Source organism: Motacilla alba, chromosome 6 (genome assembly GCF_015832195.1).
Source record: "Motacilla alba alba isolate MOTALB_02 chromosome 6, Motacilla_alba_V1.0_pri, whole genome shotgun sequence".
Taxonomy (NCBI): Eukaryota; Metazoa; Chordata; class Aves; order Passeriformes; family Motacillidae; genus Motacilla; species Motacilla alba.
Window position 1 is genome coordinate 15485864 of NC_052021.1, and position 27507 is coordinate 15513370.

Genomic DNA, 27507 nt, shown 5'->3' on the forward strand with positions numbered 1-27507 from the left:
GGATTTTTTTGGGTTTGGTTTAGTTTTTTGGTTTTGTTTTTTTTTTTTTTACTTGAACTGGGTTCAGGGGTTCCTGAAGCACAAATTTGCTTCTTCAGAGTTTTCTAGAGGGCTAGAGGGTGTGCTGAACTCCCAAGGAAGTTTTCAGTCTTTGTGAACCTTGCCAGCTCTCAGCCTCTCTGAGGCAGCTCCAGGATGTGGTAGTTGTGAATCTTGGAGAGAAGTATGCTTCCAGAGAAACTTGGGTAGGATTCATTATAATGAAGGACACTTTTTAGTTTGTGATTGAAGAGATCTCTAGAGACCTGGAGCAATCTTTGTTCAATCTGCCAGGATGAGTTTGTCTGCACAGAGCATGTATATTTTTATTCTGCAGTGTTGCCAAATACATGCCACTGCGCTAGGGCAGAGATGTTCAACAAGAATTTTTTCTGTTATTTCTTTCTTCTCTCATCAGTAGAAGCACTTTTAATCTACAACCAAAACTGCTGGCCAGTTAAAGACTGGATGAATCAATCATTTGACACATTTATAACACATTTATAGCCCCTAAGCCTCCGCAGTAGAGTCATCTAAACTCCCCAAACTGGGCAGCTGGGAGCTGGGCAGGCTCCAGAATGAAGAGATTTGTGCAGGAAAGTCTGTGTGCCCTGGAGCCTTCTCTGTCTAAAGTGGCAGTGGTGACAGTCACAAACAGTCCAGATAAATTAATGCAGGATGACACCTGCTGCTAGTGTTGGTTTGGGCTTGGTAAACAATGTATGAGGGGGAAGGTAGAAAAATATTTTGCAGAGAGCAAGGTAAAAGCACATTGCAAGCTTGGTGGCAGTGCTCCTCTGGTGTTTTGATCTAGTGGAGAGCCCTTTGTGTTTCTGACAAACTCCCGTGCAACACTTTTGACCTTCTGCTTCACTACACTGTGAAAAAATGCAAATTATCTACTGTGGACTGCGGCTGCTCCTGATTAGACCCAACACCAGCTCCTGAGAAGGCAGCATCCAAGAGGCACTGGTGCCCAAAATTATTGAGTCTATGAAAATCAATAATGCTTTCCAGTACAGAAGAAGCTTTCGTTGTGTTCAAATATAATTTGGTTTCCTTCCAAAAGTTTTGTTTGTAGGAAAGCTAGCAACTTGTTCAGAATGTATCAGCTTCTAGACACTCCCTGCTGTAGTTAATGTTTCTTCTGTTGCTTGCTCTCATTGACTGGAGCTATCCAGGCCTGAGGAGTTATTCCTCCTGAGAAATGGTTATTCCTTTTAGCAATGAAAGTTCCTATGCTTTTTATTTAATATGTAGCTCCTCTCCAAAAGCTTGGCCTTCAGGGTCAGTGTGTAATAACTGCAGAGCCTGCTTCAAGTAAAGTTTTGCCTTTGCACCTCACTCTCATAAGCCTGTCTTTTGGCTGACATGCTATTAACATATGTCAAATGTTGAGCTGCCTATAGGGACTGTAAGAAATTAGGCAGTCCATTCACTTCCTCACTAAAAAGTATGTGAAACCTGAGACAATCCATATGTTGGCAAACATGCACATGGATAAGCACCATTAGCCTTGAGGTGTTTGCTTCTAAAATAGAGGTACAAGTGCTTAACTAGCACAAGTCTGTCTTAAATGTTGCTCTTAGTCAAGCTAAGCCTAGGTGTGAGCTGGAGTTAAGAGGGATTTTCAGAATATTTAATTGATCTTCTGCTTTAGGGTCTTGTTTATAGAGGTGAATTTTCATTAGTGTAGCTTAAATACCACAATCTTTTCTTCTTGCCATTAGTGAAAAGCCAGTGGCATCCAAATGTGTCGAGACCCAGTTGTCCTTCCTTCCATGCTGCTTATGGCAAAGACTGTGTTGAGGAAGGCTTTTCTCCTTTCATTCAAAGCAGAAGTAGGCACATGCCCAGTACTTTGGGACAGATGAGTGAGCAAAGCATCTTGTGCCTGTCAGGCAGAACAGGGGTAAAGAGTTGCTATGGGGTGAAAATAGTGAGCAGGCTGCAAAAAAGACCCTTATCAGATTTTTGAAACTGAGACAAGCTCCTGTTTCTGGATTTCCAGGTATCCATCCTGTTCAGTTAAAAAATCAACTTGATAGCAAATTGCATAAAAGATGAGAAGGAATTAGGATGAGAAACCACCGTTTGACCTGCCTATCTTCAAGTTGATTTTCCTGCAAAGCCATAATAGCCATCACCTTAAAGGCTTTGGGGTTTCAAGGGGTCCCAAGCTGCTCTGGTGCTTCAGAGGAAGCTGCCAATTCTCAGTCCACTTTTTGGAGCTGTGTAAAGCCTTCTGCTGAAGTCCTCTGCTGTAACACAACAGAATTATGGTTTGAGTGAGATTCATTCAAGGTGGAAATATGAGGGTCAAAAGTCTGTCTCCCTTTCCTGGCACATGGAAAAAGTGACATGGTTGCTTCTTGTATAGGTGATGGCAGCAGTAGCAAGACAGAATATTTTATGCTGCTGTAAATGTGTAGCATGAAAAAATTGCTTACAAGAATACTCACTGCTGTGCTGCTTATGCCAGTTTGAGGCTGAGGCTTTTTCTGTAAGGGATGAAAACTACTGCCTAGCCAGATGATGCCTTCCCACATTACAGCAGTGTGTTTGGCAGCCCTTATTAGCATCATATTTACTTTTTCAGTGCCTTGGGGACTGTCTAATGTTCAAGGGGAGAAACATCACTGCAGATTGTATCTTCTGCATTGTCCCTCCCTTCTTCCCCTGCTTCCCTTTCCCCTCCCCCCAGTTATCCTCTTTGAAGAGGGCAGAATAGAATTTTGGCTTAAGTGCTGCAGGAGCTGTACTGCCAGTGCCCTCTGGTGTCAGCATGTAATGCATGGGCTGGGTTGGAAGAGGCTCTGTCTCCCACGGAGGTGCCAGAGGATTTGTGTTAGACTCGACAATTTTCTGCCACTCTAGGTCAAGGCCATTTGTTGTTGTTGCTGTGTCTTCATCTGAACAGGTTTAGTACTGCATGCTAAATTCAGTCAGCAGGTGCAATTTAGTGATGTGAATACTAGGTGAGAGGTTTTAACAAGGATGTCAGTCTTTCATTCTTACTCTCCTTTTTCTTTCTTCTCCTCAGCCTGAGAATTTACTGCTAGCAAGTAAATGTAAGGGTGCTGCTGTCAAACTCGCTGACTTCGGACTGGCTATAGAAGTCCAGGGAGAGCAGCAGGCCTGGTTTGGTAAGACTGTTTGAGCTTTCCCAGCTTTGCTCCCCAGTTTTCTGGTGATTGGTTGAGTTGCATCCTCCTGAGTACTTTCTCTCAACTCTTCCAGCACACTTCTCTGTATTTGGCTGTTTCTTTGCCAGGCATCACAGCCTCTGGGTCTTAGGCTCAAGCTTAGGTGCAATAGAGGAAAAGCTAATAAAGAAAGACAGAAAAAATGGCTATGTGTTTCTCTATATTTCTTCTCAGTTTACAGTAGATGCTCGTGTCAGAGATGAATGAAGCTGCTAAGTTTAGACCCTGATCTGAACTTTCCTGCTGCTCAGAAGTGTAGACATCTGGAATTTTGTTTGGTCACTTTACAGAAATGCATTTGACCTAGCCTTCCTCAGGCACATTTGGATCTGACATTATATTTGTTTAGCTAAAACATAATTAGAAATGAGACCTTTTCAGGCTAAAAATCAGCTCTGATACTCTGCAGTGCTGCAGAGATTCTGGAAAAACAACTTCTTCTCCTGGTCTCCACATACCACTCAGCAATCAGATGTGTCCCATTTGTGTCTTGTGTTTTTAAACTCCAAGGCATTATATGTAGCAATTATATAAGGCCTGGCATACAAGTTTGTGCCCAGCTGGTTGACATGGTCCCTCTTACTTGTCTGTTTTTCTTGCAATACACAGGCACTGGATCCCATCTGATTTTCTGTTTTATTTTGGGGTTACTTGTCTCTTTTTATTGGTTTACCAAGAGACAGCTCTCGCAAATAAGAGATGAAGGGTGGGAGAGACAGGTTTTGGAATTTGTTAGTTACCACTGGTGGATTTTGTGATACAGCAAGCTCGCTTCTGCTTGGGTACTGTAAGTACTTCATGTCATCCATTTTCTGGCAGGGTTTGCCGGTACTCCAGGCTACCTCTCCCCTGAAGTCTTAAGAAAAGATCCTTATGGAAAACCAGTGGATATATGGGCATGTGGTAAGATATGACAAAATGTTTTGCACTTAAACAACATCATTCCATGTAAAAGAGTGATTCCTTGTAGTCTGTTGCTGGGAGGGTGCACAGTGCTCCTTCTTACTGGGTGGAGACATGAAGGCACAACTGAGGATAAGCACCTTGTGTAGATGAAATGAATACTGGAGCCTGAACTCACTTGATTCTGGCTCCTAATCTTTTCCTTGGGCCATGTATCAGATGTTTGAGACTCAAGAGATAGGACCTGTCTATGCTTTGCAGAGTCAGTTGTTTAGAGAACTGTAGTAATTTCCTATTACACTAACTATGTAGAAGATTAAATACTGAGAGGGATGATTTTTTTTAAAAGAAAAGAAGCAAGTGTTAATGTTTCTGGGACAGATAAGTTTAAAGATTTGTGATATCAGTGTTGCCTGACATGGACTAAATGGTTCTCTGCAGGCCAGGAGTGTCAGCTTTGTCGGTGTCATTTTTGTCCCAACACCATGCATAGTAAGCATCTAAACCCAGAGTTCTTCCTGAAACGTCCCTTGCTGCCCAGGAACCCTAGGAGATGTGGCTTCATCTTACTCTGAGAGCAGCTGGGAGTCGTGGCTCAGCAGCCATGGTAGCCAGAGGAGGGTAGAAAGACGTTATGCAGCTCGTTCTAGCTCCTGACACTGGTGTTAAGAGCTGACCATGAGGTGCCAGGGTGAGGTCCAGCAGATGACAGATTTGTACTGTTGTTTTGCTATCTCAGAAGGCTAAATATGATGGCAAATGAATATATGGGGCAATCATTGCCTTGGGGACTGTCAAGAGGGAAGGAAGAGGGGCTGAAGGAATAAATGGCATATTAGCCTAACCATAGTGTATCTGTGTCTCTCCCTCCCAGGAGTGATTCTGTACATATTACTAGTGGGGTACCCTCCCTTTTGGGATGAAGATCAGCACAAACTCTATCAGCAGATCAAAGCCGGAGCCTATGACGTAAGGGCACTTTCTTGCTGAGTACCTGCATGGGTGTAGAAGCCATCCAAAACATGGCACTGTCTTACCTGGCGTCCTGCAGCAGGCCAAGCTTCTGTGCCAAGTGACGTTTGATGTGCTCATACACCTCGTTGTCTTCACTGCCTGGGATTCAGTCCTGTCTGGGGCTGCTGAAGGGATATGAAGGGAAAGCATCACAGTGGGCACTAGAACATTGACACTTGTTAGGGAAACGCAGAGGGTGGGAAATGGTGTCTTCTAGTGATGTTGATATTTTTAGTGGAGTAGAGGGAAGATGGAATGAAGAAACTTGTCTTTGTCATGACCTAATAAAAAGTATGGGGATGTATTCTGTAGAATATTAGCTTCAATTATGGTCTTTTGCTCCTCTGTGCTGTAGTCCATGGAAAGCATGGAGCCCAATGAGAAGACTGAATGGTGGGGGACCATTGGAGGGGTGGCTTTGTGGTGGGGATCAGCATGGTGCATTGGGTTGGAGGCTCTTGTAAAAAGCCAAGCAGATCATGGAACATTTCTTAGAGCACAGCAAAACTGAGGTGTAAAAAGTGCCTGAAAGAGGAATAGCAAGGAGGTTAGTACTGAGGGAAGCAAAGGTGAAATGAAATATAGTTTGAGTACCATGGCTTTAATGTTTGAGAGGGAAGAGGAACTCCTGGAAATCCTAGCTCAAAGCCTGTGGGCATGAATATCAAGTGGAAGTTGGGGAGTTCTTTTTGTAGGCTGTCTTGTGGTTTGTATTAAACAAAAATAAAACCCCGAAAGGTGAGGGTTCTGCTGGACTCCTTCTGCCGGTTACCTCCCAGCTTCTGTGCTTGAGACCATGTGAGCAGCTGTACTGGTGAGAACAAAGGTCTGCCTATGTCCTGGTTCTGTGGCTTTCCTGAGTGAAAGCAAAGTGATGTCTTTGTACTTGATAGCCTTAAATGGACTTGTGTTCTTCTCTTGCCTTGCTGCCCCTCCAGTTTTTGTGTTGGTTGTTCTTATTTGAAGCATTTTCCCACTAATTGTATCAATGGGGATTTTCAAAGCACTTAAATACCTCTTTCTCTAAGTCATGAAGAGTGAAGTGCCTGATTCCTCCTTACCTATCTATTGTTTTTGAATTCTTATCTATAGTGAACAATTTCACTAGATCCTTCCCTCATTTTGCCTGATAGAAAACTGCTGCACTGCTGCATTTTACTGATGCACCTGTCGCTCGTGTCCTTATCCAGCACCAAGGGGCCTGTAGACACATGACCAGTCTGTTTTACACCAGATAGGAATTGTTTTTTTTTTTTCCTTGTGCTGTTGGGTAGGGGTTTTGCAAGACATTACCATGAATGCTTCAGAGTTCAGGTGTGGGAAAAGTGTCCTTGCCTGAAACTTCAGTATCATGATTTTTGAGTAGCCTCATGCAATGTTTGCAGAACAAATTGTATAATGCCTTAGTGATGCCTGCAAATGCAGAAATGAGATTATATGCAAATCAAATACAGCAGGTGTATTGTTATGACCCAACTGAGTGAAGTGATAAAAAAGCATGAGAAAAAAAAGATGGAAAAAACTTTTTCTAAATTATGTAGTAAGGAAACATTTTCAGGATGAATCCATTTTTTCCTCTGACTTAAAGACAGGGAGCTTCACCCCAGCAGCATATTTGTGTTCTGAAGATCACCTGTATTTGTACAGTAGATTCATATGATTTAATCTCATCATGCTGTCATCCATACCACATGCAAGCCTTTACAGGATGGTGTAAATATCTCATCTTTATCATTGCTGGAATTATAGCAGAAAGCAGTTATCCCTCATGGATGATCAGCAGCTGAAATACTTGAAATTCTTTTCTTTGTTTTCATGCTTCTATATTCCCATCCACTGTTACCTCTCTCTTGCCCCCCAAGTAAAGAGCTTGGTATGGTAGGTGGTTGCTAACAACTTGCTGGTGGTTTGCTACACCCAAGTGACTGGTATTGTTCCAGGATATTGTGTTTTATGGTGGGAAAAGTGTACCTGATGGGATGTTCCCTGTTAATGGCTTTTGCTTTCATGCAGTTTTGCTGTAGTTAACTGTTTGTGATTTTTCATAAGCTGTTAGAGCTTTCAGCATGTTGTAGAAAGAGACAGGTGGGGTAAAAAAAAGATAATACCTGTGTTTTTCATGTAAGAACTCAGTTAAAAAGATCTGTGACTTTACTTTTTTAACTGTTGAGTGTGAAAGAAATTCAAAGGTCTGAGTGATTCCTAAAAGGCTTTTAAAATCTTAATCTTCTTGCTTATGTCTGGTGAATGGTACAGGTGTGTCCTGCTGTCTGGTACCTGTCATTTGTTGGATTCTGGATGATTTTGTTCAGTATGATTTCTCACTAAAATTGTTGGGTTTTGCAAATGTGTTAGCCCTGGTATCAAAAGGGCAAAGGCTGGAATTTAGCTGTGTAGCAGGGAAGAATCTCTTCTGCTAGTAGAAGATATTTCCATTCAGTTCATCATCATCTGTTCCTTCTTCCTCTTTTAGTTCCCATCACCTGAGTGGGACACTGTGACTCCTGAAGCCAAGAATTTGATCAACCAGATGCTGACGATAAACCCAGCGAAGCGCATCACAGCTGACCAGGCTCTCAAACACCCATGGGTTTGTGTAAGTGTTCTCCTTATTACAGGTTAATTTGTGCTTTGCCTTGAATGGACATGCCAGGAAGACTTGAAGGACCCAGTATATTTCTGTGGTGGCAAAAAAACCATATTCCACCCCTCGCTACAATTTCAAATATTTCAGATTTTTTTTCCTTGGGTACTGACCTTCAACAAGCCAACTTTGTCATGCTGTGGTGCTTTTATTGCCACAATAGTAAAAAAAAAAAAAATCCCTTATTCTTTTAGAATTTTGTCCGTGTCCACAGTTTCTGTTTTTTTCCCCACATCTTTTCCAATCCATAACATCCTAAAATGTCAAATGGAGTTTGGCATCAGACAAAAAATTTAGGACCATTTTGTTCTTCATCTCTGCTTCAGTTTATGGCATAGCATCTTGGCAATATTTGGGACATTTCTGCTATGCTGCAGCTTAACTGGCTGTAAACTTGAAATCAGCAAAAAATGTTTTGCTGTTCTGTGTATGTAGTTTCTGCCGTGCCAGACCTCACACATAAGTATTTTTCATCCTTTGCAAAGTTGGCAAGGAAATCCCAGAACACAGCTGAGTGTGGGTGTAGGGGAGGGCAGCAGGGATGCACTTTTATCTCTGCAGGATGAGATCCTCTGGTAATACCACAGCATACTCTGAGATAGGTCTAGTGTGTTCCTTTGCTCATTCTTGAGAAACTGTGGTGGTGGTGTCCTTATACCACAAATCAACAGATAGCAATTCAAAGTGAATTAGGTGAACATCTGTCTAACAGGTGTGTCTGCTGTAAAATGATGCAAGTTCCTTGGAAGTCAAAACTTCACACTAGCTGAGACTGCATATCTTTTTTTTTTTTTCTCCTTGCATCCTTATAATCAAGTTCCTGTGTATTAAACTTTCCCCCCAATGCCTGCAGCCAAAGTTTTATTATGATAGCCCACTCCCTGTGGCAACTTTCCTTCTCTGAGCTAGGGAGAGTCTGATTTCACTTCCCAGCCATGTCAGCCTCTCACGGAAGCTGCCTCCTGTCGAGTCTGTTGTTTCCCTTTGCTTTGCAGTCCCTGTGTGCACAACATCTGTTTTTTCTGGATATGTATGGGTCCTCTAAAGTAAATGCTGTAGGAAATCTAAAAAAGTTTAAAAGTTTATCTGAGACACTGAGTGTCTTAGCATGACTGAACTTCTGAAGTGTGTGTCCTGATTCTTGTAAGTGCACATTGAACAACTGGACATCGCTGTCTCTCCTGAAGAGGCTGGAGGAACAGTGACCTGGTGTTTGAGGACACTTTGGCTACATTCTCCCCACACACTGCCATGTGTACTGCAATAGGTGATGAGCTTTGACAGTAGGATCAAAGCGGAGACTTCCCATGAAACTAGCTGAATATACACACAGTTTACAGTTCTTCTGGGACTGCAGATTTTTTTCCAAGCAAATGAAAGTTAGTGGAGACTTTGTTCACATTTATTCTGCCAGGTTAGAAATTCACCCACTGTCCTCGCAAAGGGAATTCAGGCTTGTGGTTCTGTGCAAGAGCAACAGCTACTTTGGCATTAGTCACTGGCTTCTTCATGTGCTCTAAATGCTTGGCAGTAACAGTCTCTGATTTCCTCTTGTGGTCTGAATGGCTGCAGCACTTCTGGGAAGTTGTCTTTTTGCAGCTGATGGCATCCCAGTCTGCTTTGGATGACAGATGTGCATTATTGCATAGAGATTATGCTATTTTTTTTTTCCATTGGTACAATAGAAATACAAGAGAAATGATCTTTTCTCTTACATGCTGAGAATCTGTTTCTGCACAAAGATGCCAAGGCCTCTGCTAGTCAGCCTCTTACATTCAGGGGGTTGCCATGTCCAGGAAGGCTGCTCCTTACAAGTATTCCCTTACTGCTTGAAATTTCCCTTTCAAACTGTAGCTAATGCAGCCCAGGTCTTTTCTGTAGTGCCGCTAACTCAGTTCCCCATGGGTATGTTTGTTCATTTGGCTTTGTCTTCATATTATCTTAAATCTTGTGTGTGCCTGAAAGGCGGGGAGCACTGATTGTCACCTTTACCTCAGTCATTAATTTCTTGGGTGCAGTCCTGTCGTAGCCCATCTTGATTTATTTAATGTGTCTTGATGGAAGTTCTCAGGTTATGAACCAGGTGCAGTGCTTTGCATCTGTGCAGTGGTGAGAGGCTTGGCCATGTCAGCCTGAATGTGTTGATTGTGTGCAAGTGGAATGAACTGGCGTGGCTGATTTGGTATGTGTGTTCTTGATCTGCTGTTCTGTTTTTCAGCAACGATCCACTGTCGCATCAATGATGCACAGGCAGGAGACTGTGGAATGCTTGAGAAAGTTCAATGCTAGAAGGAAGCTAAAGGTAAGGACATCTTAATTCACTTTAGGTTTGATTTTAGTTCACTGAATTTGAGGTTACTGCCTTCTTAACAGCATTACTTTTTTTCATGACTAGCATAGTGTTAGAGAAGTACCTTATGTGATCCTCCAGTACAGGGCACTGAAGGAGTGTACTGAGGAGCTGGGTAGTTTCTTTCTCCAAGCTCTAAGCTTCCCATGCCTCCTCTGCTACATATTCACCCCTTCTAGTTCCTGCTAGTGAGTTGAAATAGAGCAGGTAGTTCTGGGACTTTTAGTTCTGAACACTCTGCACCCTCCAGTATTAGTGTTACCAGTTGCCTGCAGCTGGGGCAAAGCCTCTGGCCTATGCACAATACAGCTCTCTGCTGTGGGATGTCTAGGAAGCAGCTGTGTGTTTAATTCTTAGTGCCATGTCAGATTTCCTAGGCTATCCTGCCTGGCAATTAGCTGCTGCTCTAGAAAGGCAGGACTGCGAGTGGTCCCGTGTCAGGCCTAAGAGCCACATGTGGGAATCCTGGATACACTGGGGTTCTTCAGAGTACCAGTGGTATACCTCTGCATTGGTAACTGATGCATTGTGTCCTCCATGGGCCAGCCCAGCCCCTTTCTCAAGTGGCACTTTCTGTTATCCTTGCTTTGTCTTCCCCACAGGGTGCAATCCTCACGACGATGCTTGTGTCTCGGAATTTTTCAGGTAAGTTCTCAATGTTCCCATCCCTGTTTTGTGTGCGTGAGCTGGAGAATATTTTAACCATGTTGGGGTCAAGTAGGAAGGGAGGAAACATGGTTTCAGTTCATTGTGGTGTAATGGTGGCCACTTTGCCTGAGCTGGTGACCAGAGTGAAATAGGAAATTATTTGTTTGGAGAGGAACACATGGTATTGTAGTCTGGTACAAAAGAGAAGTAAAGTCAGCTTCCATAATTGTCTCATGATATTTTATTAGCAAATTACTTGTGAGAAATTCTAGCTGATATCATTAGCTTTCCCATCATAAACCAGGAGTGAAGAGCTCTTATTGGGTAGGAGGGTTTCCTTCAGACTTGAGGCAGGGACAGGGAAGTAATATTGGTGAGAATAGGGGCAGGAGCTTTTTGGGTATTGTATTACTTTGACTCATCAAAAATGAGTCTGAAGTGTCTGGCTATTAGTTTTCCTTCTTGGAGTCTCAGAAGTGGTTTTCATCCTTTTAAATTTAATAGCTGGTAGTCTGGCTCCCACCCAACTGCATTACGTAGTGCATTTACTGAAAATGCAAATCTCAACATGTAAATCCATGCTTTTTGGAAGATTATTGTCTTGGCTCAGCACACCTAGGTGACGCAGTCTTATCTGTGTTCATTTTCATTTGGGTGGAAAGCCTCTATTTGTAAGTGCTTTCAGTTTATGGGATCTTTGTTTTCTTTACCCTCTTTGTAATTTTCTTTCTCTTTTAAAAGAGCAGTCATTGAATGCATGAGTCAGATTTTTATTGCACCTGACTACAGCTGCTTTCAAGTGGAAGTCTGCTATATAGATTGTGTGATGATGGAAGTGTATTGATTTCATCTGGCCATTTACTAATGGTGGATACCAATACTTATATTCTGGATGTTGTCACAATAAACTTGTAATTGGAATGAAAACCTCTGTGAAATGATCATCCCCGCACACAAAGTGCACATTCATGCCTACATTCTTCTGTGAACTCAAGGCAGTGTTTTTAACCTTCTGTATGGTGTGTAAAAAAACCAAACAAACAATTATGTGAAACTATGCTACTAATTAAGGGCTAGCCCTCACCAACATCCAAACTTTTTTTTCTTGGTTCTTCCTTTCAGGTAGACCTGTGCCAATATGTCAGCATTACTTGTGACTACAACAGTTTCTTTTTTCTGCATTTCTCATAGTTTGGCCTTAAAGGGACAGAGTAATTTTATCCATTCATCTGTCCCACAGTTGTGCTGTTACAGGACTTTAAATGCTATACTGTTTTCTGAGATTGATTCTGAAATAACTGTTTGAGGAGCTATGGCACAATGACAGGACTTCCACAAGCCTGTACAGAGCTAAATATTTTCTTGGGCCTTCTGCTGGTGTGAACTGTTTTTGTTCTGTTTACATAGCTCATCTTTATTTCACTTAATTGATGATTCTGAAATAGTCAGGGGTTTTATTCTTTTTTTTTAATAAACAGAAGTTTTAGATTAATTTTAACTCTGCAAATGTTGTCACTTCTAATGAAGCTGCAGAAGTGCTTGGGTGAGAATATCTCTTATGGGTAAGATTTTGAGTACATGAAATGCCAGAGAGAAGGGTTCTCCTTAATGGTGTGTGACCTATACATCCACTTAATCTCTGAGCTAGTAGTGAGGAGGAAAAAGCTTGCTCCACTCATTCTTTTCTGTGTCAAGGGCTGAAGCTGCTGGATCCACTTCAGTTAACAGCTGAAGAAAAGGAAATCCTAGGTGGCCCATAGTGAGTGCAGGGTTTGCAGTGTCATTGAGTTCTGCTTTGAATATAAACTGTGATTCCAAATATGAGACACTCAGAAAAGCTGTCCAGAGAGAGATGTTGTGAATTTAGATCCAAAGCCTCTGTCGAGAGTAGCAATTCCTTATCTTTTTGTGTATTTTTAGAGGTATGAGATCATCTACTCCTGTTTCCTTTGCAGGAGTGTGTGTAATATGAACTTGACTTTTTAAAATTGTAATTATTTTTTAATTTACTTAGGTTTTCTAGTTGGCTGCAGTTGAAGTAGATACATTTGCTGAAATTAAAGAATAAATGCATGCTAACTAAAACTAATACATTTAAAAGTTTGTGTGGGAACTTTAGGTAGACCTCAGACTTGAAGTGTTCTGCAGTAATATTTCTTTCTTTCCCTAAAGCCCTTAAGGAGTTTTTGTTTTTCTCTAATTGGGTGACACTATTTTGTGGATTTTTAAAAGTTCCATTCCCAGCAGACAGGGAACTAGATTTATGAAGAGAGAAGCATCTTCCTGCCTGGGGATGAGATCTCCTAAAAGCTTCTTTCACAGATGTTTTGAACAAAAAGGAAAATAAAGGCTCATGTGACCCCGGTATCAATTAATTAGGCACGATTGTACTATCTGCAGGAAATATGAGAAGACTCCTTTAATCTCGTTGTCATTACTATCTCCTGTGTCTCATTTTGTAATATGGAGCTCCTTCTCTGTATAGGCCTGTGACAAATTGTATTCCTAAAGAATCTGTAGCAGTACTCTCTCTCTCTCTTTTTTTAGCTCATCAAAAATTCTTGCTTTTTACAAAGAAAAAAAAAAGTTTCTGTTCTTTTGTGAGTAATTTGTTGCTTGCTATGTGCCTTTTGCCCCAGGCCAGTTAAGTTAAAGTAGGCCGTTTGTTAAAAGCAGGTACAGTTGCACTTCTTTCAGCATAAGTCAGGAAGATGAAACCTGGTTACAGTAAGGGGTTTGTAGCTTCTCTCCACACTCTGGTAAGGTGTTCATTCAGCTGCAGGAGAGAACAATGCAATCTAAGTTTTGCTGTAGGATTGTTAGGGTCACACCAGGGTATACACAGGATTAACCTGGGGCTTCAGATGTTCAGATGATCCAAGCAAGCACTGATCTGATCTGCATTCACTTACAGAATACAGAAGTGCAGTCAGTAAATCAACTGATTAGATCATATGCAAGAAACTCCTAAATCATCTTCTGACAAGTAAATGTAAATTTATTACTAGAAGAGAGTTGGCAAGGTTTTTAGAGACTCCTGCTATATTTAAGGATGTCTGGACTCATTTATGTAGATAAAACTCTGTAAATAGGCTTGCTATAAACAGTAAAAGGATGGGAAAAAAATGGTTTTCATCTTAGGAGCAGCCATGATGCCAGGAGGAGCATCACAAAATGCTGAGAAGTGGCTTTTCTCCATAAGCCAATTTTTATGCACAACTTACAAGTGGCCTCTGTGAAATTCTTAGTACTGGTTTCCTAAGTGGATTGCAACTGTTAATTTGGGGAGCTGTTCAACAAGCTTTCACACTGTGAAATTAATTTCTATCACGTGGTTCAGCACAAGTCCTCTGTTCAAAATAGATCCTAAGGCAGATTTTGCAGGTAATTATGCCTTATGCCTGAAACCTCTATTTTTAACTGATGTTGAGCTTTCTTCTGGGTTGTCACTGCTTGCTCAAGTCAGTTTTATGAGGGGGCTATTGTAGCAGAGTGTGACAATAACTGGAATTTCTTACATGTCTTTTACAGATCCTTATTAACACTCCAGTGTGCAGGTTTGAGGTTTTGGCTAGATAGGTGAGGTTGAGGGAGGTTGGAGGCAGATTTGAGGAGCAGAGTTCTTTCTAACTAAGTAAAGAAGGCCTGAATGTGCCTGTGTATATTTGGTATAACCTGTACAGAGGCATTTTTTTTCAGCTGACTAAAGAGCAAGAAGGAGAAAATAATACAAATACTGAAGTGGTAATGAAATATTTTGCTGTCTTGTTATACCTCCCTTCCAGAAGTGTGAAACTGATTTTTTGCTATTTTGTGTGTGTATGTGTGTATATATATATATATATTTTTTTTTTTTTGAGTTCTTTTTTTAACTGAAATGAGTCATTTATGTGAAGTTTCTACTGTGTTATGTTAGGTAGATATTGATTCAGCACGAGAAATTTGTATCTCCTGGTAGGAATCCAAAGGTATGAAAATATAGAGGGGGGAAAAATTATTAAGGTATTTGTAGAGCTTTGACTAAATAAGTATAACACTTATAACACTGGAAACCACATTTCCCAAGCAGTAGATGAAGTCACATTTAATGAAAGATTAAGTTGTTTTTAAGTGTTTTCTCTGTATCTACTGAATCTCCTAAGAAGCAGTAAGGGCCTAAGTGAATGGTGCTCAACTGCTACAGTGTGGACCTGCCAGAGTAGTGGATTGCAGTTAGTAACTGCCATTTGCAACTTCCTAGAGTGATACAGATTTCATTATTGCATTTAATTGTTTATCACTATAGCCAGAGAGTCTAATTTATCATCCAAAGTGGATGTAAGTGATTAGAATAATTTCTTCTACTTCTGTGTTCCTCTCTCTAAAGTTCAGGAAAGCTCTGGGAATACTTTTTGTTGTGGTGTTTGTCCTTAATAAATAGATATTCTTGAAGTCACACTGCATTCATGGTTATTGTGTGTGATGGTAGCCAAAAGTACCTCTTGTGACTGCACACTGACTGTTGGCTCCCTTGTGGTGACCCCAGAAGTGATATCAAGTTGAGAAATAGTTAATATTATTTTCTTTTAAGTGAGAATTTGAGAATGACAAGCTGCAACTCTGTGTCATTGGGAAGTCTGTGTTGGTATGATACAATTTTTATTTTATGAAGTCTCAGTGAATTCCAGAACTCTTCAGGTATAAATGCTTGTGTTTAGAAGCCAGAACTTGGCTTGTTTGTTAGACTAGCATCATAAGTTAGTCAGACTTTATAAAAGCAGCCTCAGTGTTCTTCCTGCATCCCAAAAAAGAATTCTCTGGAAGCTTAAGTGAAGTGAGAAACGTAACTGAGTTTTGAGGACAGGGCAAACCCAGGGACAGGCTGGATGCTGGATGAAGGGTTGCTCTCTCTGGAAGAGGAGGAGTGGGGCTGGCAGTGGGGAGGACACTGTCCGTGGCTATCTTTGGAGTGAGTATTTCCTCTTCAGAGTCCCCTTGGCTCTGGTACATCCAGAGTGTCTGGTGTTTACTGCTGATGAGTTCAGCATTAAGGATTTGTGTTTCTGCCAGGAGCATGGTCCAGAGCCCAGGCTGTTTACTATGGATGCCAGAACTGAAAAATGTGGGAAGAGGGAGGAGTATGTGCAGGAGAGGCCTTTTGTATTTCTCTTCAGAGTTTAACTGAAGAGTGTCTTGTTAAGCCAGGAACAGAACTGTGGTTTTTAAGTTACTGGGTTAGCAGCATGTGTGCTTTCATGTTTCTTTATTCTATAAGAACTCTTAACTTCTAGAAGTTAAAAGAAGAGGGAATTTAATCTTTACATGTAGAGGAAATGGGAAAGACAGAAAAATTAGTCCTAGCATCTCACACCTGGAAAACTGTAGAGCATTGGTACAAGACTGTTTCAGGAACAGTAAAGAATCTGCCTGCTTGTGCTTTTGGGTATTTCCCCTCCTGTTGTCTCTTTGCTAATCTGTCTGTCTTCTAAAAGGATTATTGTTACAGGAAGTCTTGTCTGTTGCTTGCGCAGAAATTCCTCTTGCATCCCCTTTTATTTGTGTCTTGTAATTAGTACAGGTTGATCTGTGGGTAGACTCGCATGCTTCCCTGTTGTCCGAGGTGTCTGAGTCATCTTTGTATGTAAATGCATTTCATGGGCTCTCCAGCTCTTTATAAACACAGTATGGTGCATGAACCAAATACCCCACAGACCAAGTTTCTTTCTACAGTCCTGGGATGCTGTCAGGCCTGTGGGAGAGCAGTGTGTGCCATGCAGAGGTACAATCAGGGAAGGAGGCTGGACAGGCAGGCTGCGCCAGGGAACATGGATCAACATCACATAGTGCTGGGCTGCATGGAGGGACTCACAGCTGAATTTCCTTTAATGTTGTAGAACATGATTTTAGCTGTCTTCTGTCCACAAAGACAAATGTGAGGCTGTGGGAAAACTGCAGAAAGTGTGAAAAATGTTGCTTCCCTGCTTGTCTCTGGGATGTTCCCAGAACATATGGTGGTACTATTTTGCTTCTCTTATGGTGTGTTGTTTTTTTTTTCCCCCACTTCAAGGATGTCCCATTTGGCATATTTGTTAAGTTGCAGAATCCTTTACTCCTTCTGAAGTGTTGTAAGGCTGTAACAGTTTCTTGTTTTCAGCAGTTGTTGTGTGAGATGCCTTCATGCATGTACGGTATGAATGCTGGATCCCTTCTGACCCCATAGTCACATTGCTCTCCTTCTCACTTGCATGTAGAATCAAGCTAGCCTTTGTCATGCCTTGAAGGTGGCGAGAACTGACTTGTCTTGCAGTCTTGCAATGCTTTAATGTGTGTACACTCCGAAAAGAGACTTTTGCAGGGTGGATGAGTTGCTTTGCCCACCTTCATGTGTGCACATTGGAACACTGTGTTTTGACACATCACATTCAGAAAACCTCTGCATGAGGTTCTTCCAATGTTCTTGGCTTCTGAGAGCTGGAATGAAAACAAAATTGTAATCTAGCTTTATAGTTGCATTGGAGAGTAGAATTAGGAAACAATTCCAAGAGTCTAGTAAACTTATATGGGGTGCCACCTCTTTGTTGGGAGGAGATGCTGTAGTCATTTGCAACAGCTCAGCTAATATTATGTAGTTAATCCAGGTCTGTAGGATCTTGTAGGAAAGGCAGAGTGGAAAATGTGGTTGACATAAAATTTGAACCGTTGCTTAGGTATTGCAAAAACCTTTTTTGCCTGATGTTGCTGCTTCTAGAGAGACTGAGCACTCTGTGCAAGTTGGTTAGTATGTCTTTGGGAATTTCAACAGTCATGTCAGCATTGTCTTAGGACTTGCCTTTTCTCTAGGCCTCATCTTTGCTGCACCTAAAACCCAAGTGCCCAGACCCAGAAGGTAGCTGCTTAGGAGAGCCATGGCATGTGTTGGTACAGTAGTTGTCTTGCATACTGTTTACAAAAGTTGATACAACTGAATACATTCTTCATAAGTGGACAAGAAATGGTTTGTAGCTGTCAAAGTTGTAGATGGGGTCTTGCTGTTGGCAGTGATGGTTAATGTACCACTTTGCTGTAATAGATGAAGCAGCTCCTTCATTGCTCCCAAGTATGCCTCCTGCCAGGCATTTGTTGTGGGCTCTCTGTGTGTGCTTATTCTCTCAGTTTCATTGGTAGTGCCAGTTGTTCAAGTTGAGCACAGCAGAGCATCTTTATCTTTCAATTAAGAAATTCAGCCTCGTTCCCTGTCTCTTTTGCCATTCTTCCTTTTTTAAACAGTTTTCAGATGCTGCCTTTTGCACTTTTTCAGTCCCTTTCTTTTAGTTATCCAGCTATCCCAAGAGAAACTGTGAATAGCAGTATTTAAAAGGCTTCTGTATTATCAGCACCCCATTTGTAAACCACATCTGCTATGTGAATGGCTGCACTTACAGGTGCAGCCTTTATCCTGTTACAAAAATCAGACAGGTTTCTTTTCCCCCTGACACTTCTGGGTGCGGTCACCACAGTGTGAGAGTGGGGGATTGACAGAGAAGCTCTGAATTACCATTTCAGACTCGGTCTTCTTGAGGTGGTGAAAGTGGTAGTGTTTTGCCTGAATAGGTGAACAATAGATAGGATAGATGACCCTCTGCTATCGGGATGAATTTGATGAGTGACTTGTCCTGTTTTCCAGGTCTCTTGCTGCTAGAGAGGAATTAGCAGGATGGTTGTCCTTCTGAGGTTTTGTGCATTTTTGAGGGGGGGCGGGCAGGGGGGGAGAGAGAGAAGATAGTCTTGAAATCAAAATCTGATCTACTTCTGCTTTTCTCCACAGCTGCCAAAAGCCTGCTGAACAAGAAGTCAGATGGAGTGAAGGTAAGTTCTTGCTTTGCCATTTCACTGTCTCTCCCACTATCTGAACAGAAGGCAGCCAGTCTCTGTGGTGCCTGTCCCTTTTCAGGGTAAAATGACAGCCCTGTGTCTTGTTATGGAGCCCTGGGTGGGATCTTTGTGTTCCTTACATGCATAACTAGCTGAGTGCACTGTTGCAGCAGCAGGAATTCCTTTTCCCCTTTCTGTGATGTATGGAGAGCTGGTCAGCACTGGATTAGAAAGACCAAGGACTTGCTCAGTTGTTACACATGCCTCTGACTAGTCTGTTCTATTCAGCGCTTCCGACAGTGAAAATTGCACAGAGCAATTGTGAATGACTGATGATATGTCCAGCAGACCCCATGGAAGTTTCTTGGTCTACTCACTTGGACAGATGCTGAAGGCTGAGCTGAGAAGAAGGGTGGGGAAGGAGGAGCCTCCAAATGTTCATGTTTGGACAGAACGGAAACTGAAGATTGTGTTGAAAGTTCAATTCGTGTGCCTGAAGTTGAGGCACTCTCCTGTTCCCTTCAGAAGATAATTATTTTTTCCCCACTTCAGTGTCACTCTTTGTGTTGCATGGTCATCATTTTTTTCTGGGGGTCACACAGGCCCTTGCCAAGGCTCTGTTGTTGCAGGCATCAGCCCTTTATTGTCTGGTACTGGAGGAGAGACAATTATAGGCTAGAGCATGGTCCTTCCCTAACTGTTCTGAAGGATAATTGTCCTCCACATGGAAAAGAAGAGTTGGCTTCATTTGCTTGCATTTTCCTTCGAAGTCCAAACCTTTCTCCACAGCTGTTAGGTGGAACAGTTCATCTCCTGGTTTAGCACTGTGGGCAGTCTTCATTCTTCCTGTGCTGGAGGGGCTGATATTCATACTGTAGGACCAGCACACTTGTTCTCTCCTGCTCTCTGAGCTCTTTCCCATTTTAATGAGGCTTTGTTCCCAGAGGGCTGACAGTACAAGCAGGCTGCTGGAAAAAGAGGTGTTTTCAGAAGAGTTGTGTTTGTTTTCGGGACTGCTCTAATAAAACATGCATTCTTACAGTTCTGCAGTATTCTGCCCTATTGACATCCAGGTTTTGGGGTTTGTTTATTTTTGGATCAAAATACTCTGGGAAAATGCTGTTCCTGCCGTAGGATTCTTGTCTTTGATATATGCCTGCAAGAGTGGGCTTTGGGCCATTGCACCAGCCTGTCTCTTGTACAGACATGCATTGAACACATACACACTAATACAGCAAGTGTGTTAGAGTTGTTGCATCTGTTGATATTTAAAACATTACAGTAGAATTCCAGTGGAATAAGAATGGATTATCCCTAATGTTGTGAAATGAGAACCAACAGGTGCTTGCTTCAAAATCCCAATGAGGCAGGGGAAAAGTAATTGGAAAAACAGCAGGTATCAAAATGTCTACAAAGTTTTGTTACCTATCTAGAAAAAAATGGCTTTCTTCTTAGGATTCTTGATTTCGAACAAGCTTTTAGGGAGTGTCACATCTTGGATTAAAATATTCAAAAAATGGATGTACATGTAAATCTTGAGGCACAACTTCCTGGTCATGTAGTTACAAGGAGACCCTGTACATCAGAACCTTCCAGCTCCATGGAAAGCTTGTGATGTTTGGTTCATGGATTACACAATGTCTTCCTCTGTGAAAAGGATAATTCTGGATTTACTTTTCTTCATCCCTTTGCAGTGTATGTTGCTCCTCATACGTGTAATTGAATACTTTGATAAAGTGGAATGTATATTAGAGAGCATGGCTTTCTCTGTTCATGGTGAATGAGATTGTCCTCAGGAAACTGCTGCTTCTGCAGGACACTGGAGACCTGCAGTCAAGAGTCCATGCAGCTTCCTCCCTCCAAAGTGTTACAGCAGTGTGGCTTTGCAGTGTGAACCTCGGTGTTGTCCGTGAGCACATTCACCCTGGCCTGAGGGCCCTCAGGAGAGGTGTTTAAGCTTCCCGTTTTCCCTAAATGGTGTCTATCTTCAGGTATGGACTTTGAGTCCTCATTTCTGTAAGTGTTAAAACTCAGAAATAAATAATGTGTTTCTTATTAAAGCTCCTGTTTTGAGTTACTCTTCTGCTCAGTAATACAGACTTTTAAAAGTGCAAGTTGTTTTTCCCCAGTGCTAAGCTTGGACAAGACAGAGAATACATAATGGTCTGTGTGTGTTAGTAGGACATCTTAACACTTCTGTTGTAGGATTTCTGTGTCTACATGCTTATCTCTTTCGTTGCCCTACTGTAATGGGTTCTGCATTCCATTTGAAGTGTAGTCTTTTACCATGTCCATTTGCTTGTTGGAGCAGTACTGGCCCATTGACTGCTGAGGACAGTCTTTGTGCTGGTCACTGTCTGGTTGGTGGCCTCACCATTGTGACCAGCATACTTGTCACATTTTGCTCCTTATGCAGGAAACTTGTCGTTTTAGCTCCACTCACTTTCTCACCCTGTACAGTTCTGAAAAACTACTTGTGCCAGTGTCTGGTTGAGATAAGAGATATCTGGTGTTACTTGTGGAAAACAATGATTTTCTGCCCATTTCAGTAGTGCAGAGCACAAATACCGTGGCTGGAACACCAACCAGATTTTCAGCTGTGTTATCCTTTTCACTCCCACTTCCTATATAAATTATTCTACATCCAATGTAGATGCACTGCATGCTGTACTTTACCTGGAGTCTGCTGCTAACCACATGCCATCTGGTTAGGCTGTTTCTCATGTTTCCTCCAGATAAGAAGACTGGTTTGTTTGATTGCAGAGTTTTCTGTTGTCTTTTACAACCTTCTTGGAAATCAACTCTTTATAGAGATTTGAGAGAAAATATGTTTCAGTTTCTTCATTGGTTTTATCTGATCCAGGGTGACTATGCACCATAAGACTGTTGTCACAGATATGCACAAAGCAGATAAGAATTGAAAGAGTATTTCTTCCACAAATAGATTATTACACTAGTGTAAAACTTAATGGCTTTAAAGACATTGAGAAAAAAGCACCACCAGTTTGTGTTAATTTACTTTCTGTTCGAGGAAACTTTCCCTTTTTTTGGCTGGTATTCAGAGCTGACTGTGCTAGAATTCCACATTGTTTGACAAGGATAGTAGGATTTTCTATGACACAGTATTACACAAGCTTGAGTGAGACATATACATCTTTCTCAAGTTTTGTTCCAAATAACTCCATGAAAATGTGTGTTGGTGAATTTCTGATGCAAGGTACAGCATGCACTTGCTGACTTAGCATAAATGAGAGAGGAATGATTTGATAGTCATACATGGTGATATGAGCATCTAGCATGAGTTGTGTTGAGCTGATACTAAAAAAAAGCACAATTATTGTTTCTCTAGCAATAGGCTCAAATCCTTTGCTGAAGAAAGTTTAGCACTAAAGCAATGAGGATGCATGCATTTTATTTGGATCAGACCATTTTGGAAGGCAGTGGGAGAAGTTTAAGTCAGATGGGGAGGACAGGAAAGAAACTATTTTTTTAAATTCCAATACTAGTGTTTCCACACTGGGGTTGTTTTGATAAATTTCTATAGCTGTGAGTGCCCCCTCCAGCAAATTCCTTTCCAAATTTCATTTGAAGCATTCCTGGTTTTCATTTTGAATTGTTGCTTCTATTTCCAGTACTAATTCTGCTAATTGGTAGATATTTCATCAGCTTGGCACTTGAGAACTTTTCCATTATCTTAAATAATGAATGATTTAAACTGCCTTGAATCTTAAATTCTGCCTGCTCACCAAACCTTTGTAGTGCTGCATTCACTTTCTTCAAGCAGAATTTGGATCCAAGCTGTTGGAGTAGCAGCAGGAAGGCCCAGGTTTTATCCCCAAGGAATATGGTTTTCTGCTTTCAAATCCAGAAAGTGAGGCTAGAAGATACTGAGTGACGAGTTGCAGAGCCCCTGTAACATACCACCTATCTTGTGGTCATCTCTGTAGGTCCCAGGTATTTTTTTAAGATTCTAAATTTATGAGCAACATTGTGCATCTACCATTAAAAAATTTACTTCAGATACTTTCAAATCAGATTTATTTGCTTTCTTGTTCCCCTTTCTGACTGTAATCTGGAGTTGCCATCTATTTCAAGGTGAGAGGGGTTAAGGAGTGGGCTGGGGTAAACACCTGGATGAAGATTAAGGACACTTTATGCTGAGTGTCCTTCCTCTAAGCTTGTCAGGGTCTGGGCTCCCTGTAGTGAGTGTTACAGTCCTACTGATGATTTTTTTCTTTGTCTCTGGGTAGCACTTCAAGGAGTCGTGTTCCCTTTTTTCCAAAGGGGTATTTCACTTCCTGCTGGTGTGAGAGGTTGTGTGTGTTTCCAGTTCTAGCAGGGCCTGTAAGACCCATTTCTATAATCAGAATTTTTTAATGCACAAAGTCTTATTTTCAGTTAAGCATGTAATGGTAATTATTTTTAATTGGTCCTTCTCTAAGCTCTTTGTCAGTTTCTTTTTTCCTTTCTTGTTTACTTCTGACCACTTGGGTTTGTGAGTACAATTTACAAAATTATATCAATGATGTTCTTCAGGCCCACTGTAACACTATGTAGATAGTAAATTGTGGAGCATGCTGTGGGATGCGAGAGATTTTAACAGCATTCACTTGCAATGCTTTGCCAAGTCCATTGATTTTCTACCTTGTCTTTCTGCCACGTGCACTCTGTTTTCTTTCCCAGTAAAAGCTGAATAGCACAGCTGAAAGGAGAACTTAAATGAAAGAGGAAAAATCCATTCATTTGGTTTAGCAAGGTTAATGTACATAACTGCAAAGAAGTACCAAATACCATTTGTTCTGCTGTTTGTGAGGAATATTGCAGTAAGTGTGCATTTTATGCCCAACGTGTACCACTTTCCCTGCCCTTTGCCCAGTAAAGAGTGTGTGGGGAAGGAAGGATGCTCTGTAAACTGGCATGTTGGGAAGCAGTTGGTGAAAGCATGTCTTAAACAGAGAAGGCACAGTAGCAAGGTAAAGCAACCGATAAAATCTGCAAGGGTCAAGTAACATTCACACAGTGACCAACAGGAGTTAATGCTCCTGTCTCTGTATCTGGACTTGTTATAATCTTAAAGCCATCCTGTTTAAAGTATAACTGATTGTTTATGGTGAAGCTAAAGAGGGAGGGCCCAAGTTCATCTGAACAGCAGAGTTTGGTGCTGAACTGTGTTATGCAAGACACCTGGGGAGTGCTTTAGATCTGATTAAGTGCTGACATCCAGTAGCACGTTACATCCATCGTTGATGCAGTCAGTTTTTTCACTGCATTGTTGTAATGCCTGGAAACACTAACAGAGATCAAGGGTCCAGTGTGCTTAGCTAGTGGTGGCTAAGCAGAAAATCCCTGCCTCTTAGCTTACAATTTAAATAGACAAGCTGACAAAAGGGCAAGAGGGAGGATGGATTGACAAAGATTAAATTATTTGCTCAGCATCACACAAAAGGGCTAAAGCAGAAGTAGAAATAGGACCTCAAATTTGCTGGTTCAAGATGACTCTCACCATGCTGATCTGCTTTTCAACATTTTTTTCCCTACCTTAAGTTCTGAAATGACTATACTCTCCACAGGAATATGAGTTGCTGCAAGCATGATACTTTAACTGTCAGTATCAGACTGGGGGAGAGCTGCATGTAGAAGATGAAAACACAAAAAGCTGTCATAAAAATAAAACAGCCATGTTAAGTTCCTGGGACTGTGAATGGGACCTTGCTTGGAATCACTCTACTTCTTATAGTATGTTTTAGTATGTGCTGTGGAATGATTTACATTCACCATTTCTAGTATTGCTGCCATACTGAAGAGAAAGTGATTCTTCAGATTGTCTTCTGTCATCTGCTGACTTCTGTTGATTGTTACCTAAAGCAAGGCTATTCTTTAAGTTTCACTGTAGAGAATCTGCTCCTCTTTGAGAGATGAACACCTAAAATTCACTCACATAATAAAAATAGAACTGTAACAAGCATTCATCCCTAGGTTTGTTGTCTGTAGTGCTTTGGGAGAATGTTTTGTCACTCAGGTGTAGGGAAACCCTTAAGTGATCAGTGAGGTACTTTATCATAGGCTGTGTCTGCCTTTAACAAATTTTTTCATTCCCTGGGACATCTCTGCCCTGCCTAGTAGTTCTTAGAGGGTTCTGTGTTATAGAAGGGAAAGAGAACTCTAGAACTAAACTTCTGTTCTCTTATTTACTTTGCTAAGTTGCAGTCACATTACAAGAAGAACAAAAAGCTTTGCTCACTCAGCTAGTCACCTTGGGAAGGTAACAATAGATGGTTCTGATACAGCTGTTCAGATGAACTGAGAGATTGATCTGGTTTAGTAACTTCCTTTTATATGATTTGACTTTAAAAATTATGATGCTTTAGCACTTACTGCCAGTGCCTCATGTTGGCATTATCTAACCTGTCTTGTGTTTTAGTAGTATCATGCTCTGGTCATAACACAGACCTCACTCCCTGCCCTTTTCGTGCTGCCAACCTAGCTTTTCTTCTCCATGTTATTAGAACAGCCAGTAATATTGTGCTTTCTGGGATTTCTACACTACATCATGCCCTGTAATAGACTAACACTGTTTTAAATTTAGCTTGTACTCTAATTAAGTTCAGATCTGCAGAGGGTTCTGTTTCCTCCTGTGTCAGTGTTACTTGTGCCTCTGTGTAGGAGGGTGTTTGTTTTCTGCGTGGCTTGGTTGATTCTTTTCCTATTGAACCTTTTTGCTTGTATCTTAACATTTTATGTCCCTTTTTTCTTTTGTGACTTACTGGAAGTCTGTATGAATTTCAAATGAGATTGTCTTTCTTAGAGACAGGTTTACCTCAGTATCCATATGGTTTCTTTTTGTCTGCTGCAACTTACAGGATACATTAAAAGTAAAACCAGTAGTTTTTCATTGTAGTGAATTTTCACTTTTCCCAGTTAAAAATTCCCTGTTGTGATGGGGTACAAGGATTTCTCTGGGTTAATGGCAGTCTAAGTGTTACATCCATGCACATGCTATTTTAGTTCTAGCTTGAGGAAAACCCTGTGGAGAAGCTAAATTGTCCTGAAAGAAATGAGAGGAAACACAAATTTGTAAACCATGTAATGGCAAGCCCTGTGTTCTGCCTTCATGAAATGGAAGATTTGTGAGCTAAATGGTGAACAGATCAAAGTCTGTTCTGGAATTAAAGATCAGATGAGGCAGAAGCTTTGCTAGTTTGAGTCTGTTCATGCAGTGGCTATGTGACTGTGGACTGTATGGTGTGATTAGGAATGTGGTTCTGGGTATGAGGTGAACATGGGCACTTCTGCTTTCAAACACATGCCAGTGCATGTGTGTGCTTGAGCTCTGATGGGAGGATAGCAGGGAGGAAGGCAATATTCAAGGTAAGAGCTGTGAAGGCTCAGTAAGTGTATGAAGTGGGGAGCTACAGCTCCGTGGCCTGTTCTGTGTTCACAGGCTGCTCCAGGGGGTGCTGTGGTAGTGTGCAGGAGTCCAGAGCTACAGAACTGAGCCCACACCATCGTGGGTTTTGACTGACATGAGGTGTGCTGTGCTGTACCACTCTGTGGGCTAGACTGTAGTAAGCAGCAGAGAAATAGCCTAGATAGTACCAAAGGAGAAGGGCAGATGGAAAATGTACGTGGAGACAGCAAGGGGAAGGCTGTAATGCTGCATTGTAATGCTGAAAGACCTGCCAGGCTCAGCTTGAACTGGATGACACTGAGAGTTTAGTGAGAGAGGAGGGAAGTGCATGCTGAGCCTCATTTACTGAGAGTGCAATTTGGTATGAAGATGCCATTGAACAAGAGTAGAGTCCAAGAAGGTTGAGTAGTTTGACCCTGTTTGTTCTTCTCCCAGTATGTGAGAGTGCAAAGGCTGTTGAGTGCTTCTGTCTTTCTTGTTTGAGCATTAGTGCACCTTACCTCTCCAATCAGGCCCAAATTCTATGTGAGGGAGCCTTTCTCCTCTCCATGCTATGCACAAAAGTTCCCTATTCTTTCTTTAGCCCCTGCGTGTGCCTTTCTGTTGTAGCCTCCTCCCTACCCTCTAATATGAGTGCAAACACACCTCTGCATTCTCCAAATGTGAACGCACAGGGGGTTTTCTGCCTACCTCCTCAGTTTGGCTGGGGGAGCTGCCCCATTTTCTGAGGTGGGAGAGCACAGAGAGCCACTCCCTTGTATCGCACATCCTGTGCATATATATTGCTCTCTCTTCTTCTCCCCTTATATCAGTGTGGGGCACCTATATTCTGACCTCGGTGTTTGGGGAGACGGGGTCTTCAGCCCTGCCCTTTCCCCTGGTGTGTAGTCACGTTCTTTAATGGTGACTTCTCTCTCTGTTCCTTTTTTCCCGTGTCTGTGCATTTCTGCTGCTGCTTATACCTGCCTCAGGGGAGCACTATTGACAGGGGGGCCCTTGCTGGCACACTAATGTGTGAATAGTTTCTGTGCTTTTCTTCTCATCTCCTCTCTTCCCTTCTCTTTCCCTCTCTCAATGATGTGTCCAGAAAAGGAAGTCGAGCTCCAGTGTGCATTTGATGGTGAGCACCTCCCGTAAGCTGCCTGCGATTCGTGCCTCCGCCATTTTCCATGCCATGCACGCTCGGCTTGTGCTCATCACCCTACATAGCATGTCCGTGCGAGGGGGCGGCCGGGGGGATCAGTGTGCTCTCAGGGGTCCATGTCCTCACAAAAAGGGCTCTGGGATCCTCTGGCCACATACAGCTCCCATTTTGTGCAGAAAATTCAGCTGCTGGCAACTCAGTTTGACTTTGCCTGCTCTGAGTGTGAAATGAAAGAAGACAGTGGTTCTCCTGGGCTCAGCAGAGCAGGTGTGTGCCTTGCCTGGACAGGAGGCTTTGTCATTCTGTTGCAGAGGTGCCAAA

General features: G+C 41.9%; 1 protein-coding gene across 12 annotated transcripts in view; it reads left to right on the forward strand.

The window, feature by feature from the left end:
* The window catches only part of CAMK2G (calcium/calmodulin dependent protein kinase II gamma), a 119735-nt gene that overhangs the window by 72586 nt on the left and 19642 nt on the right, over positions 1-27507 (forward strand). For 6 of the 12 annotated variants that reach the window (XM_038141576.1, XM_038141578.1, XM_038141580.1 and 3 more), the window contains exons 7-14: positions 3083-3185; positions 4065-4148; positions 5023-5117; positions 7636-7758; positions 10025-10108; positions 10759-10801; positions 18588-18628; positions 27130-27162. In XM_038141576.1, coding sequence (XP_037997504.1) covers positions 3083-3185; positions 4065-4148; positions 5023-5117; positions 7636-7758; positions 10025-10108; positions 10759-10801; positions 18588-18628; positions 27130-27162 — 606 coding nt within the window. The remainder of the gene's footprint in view (positions 1-3082; positions 3186-4064; positions 4149-5022; positions 5118-7635; positions 7759-10024; positions 10109-10758; positions 10802-18587; positions 18629-27129; positions 27163-27507) is intronic. The other 6 variants (XM_038141577.1, XM_038141579.1, XM_038141581.1 and 3 more) reach the window with 1 other exon arrangement.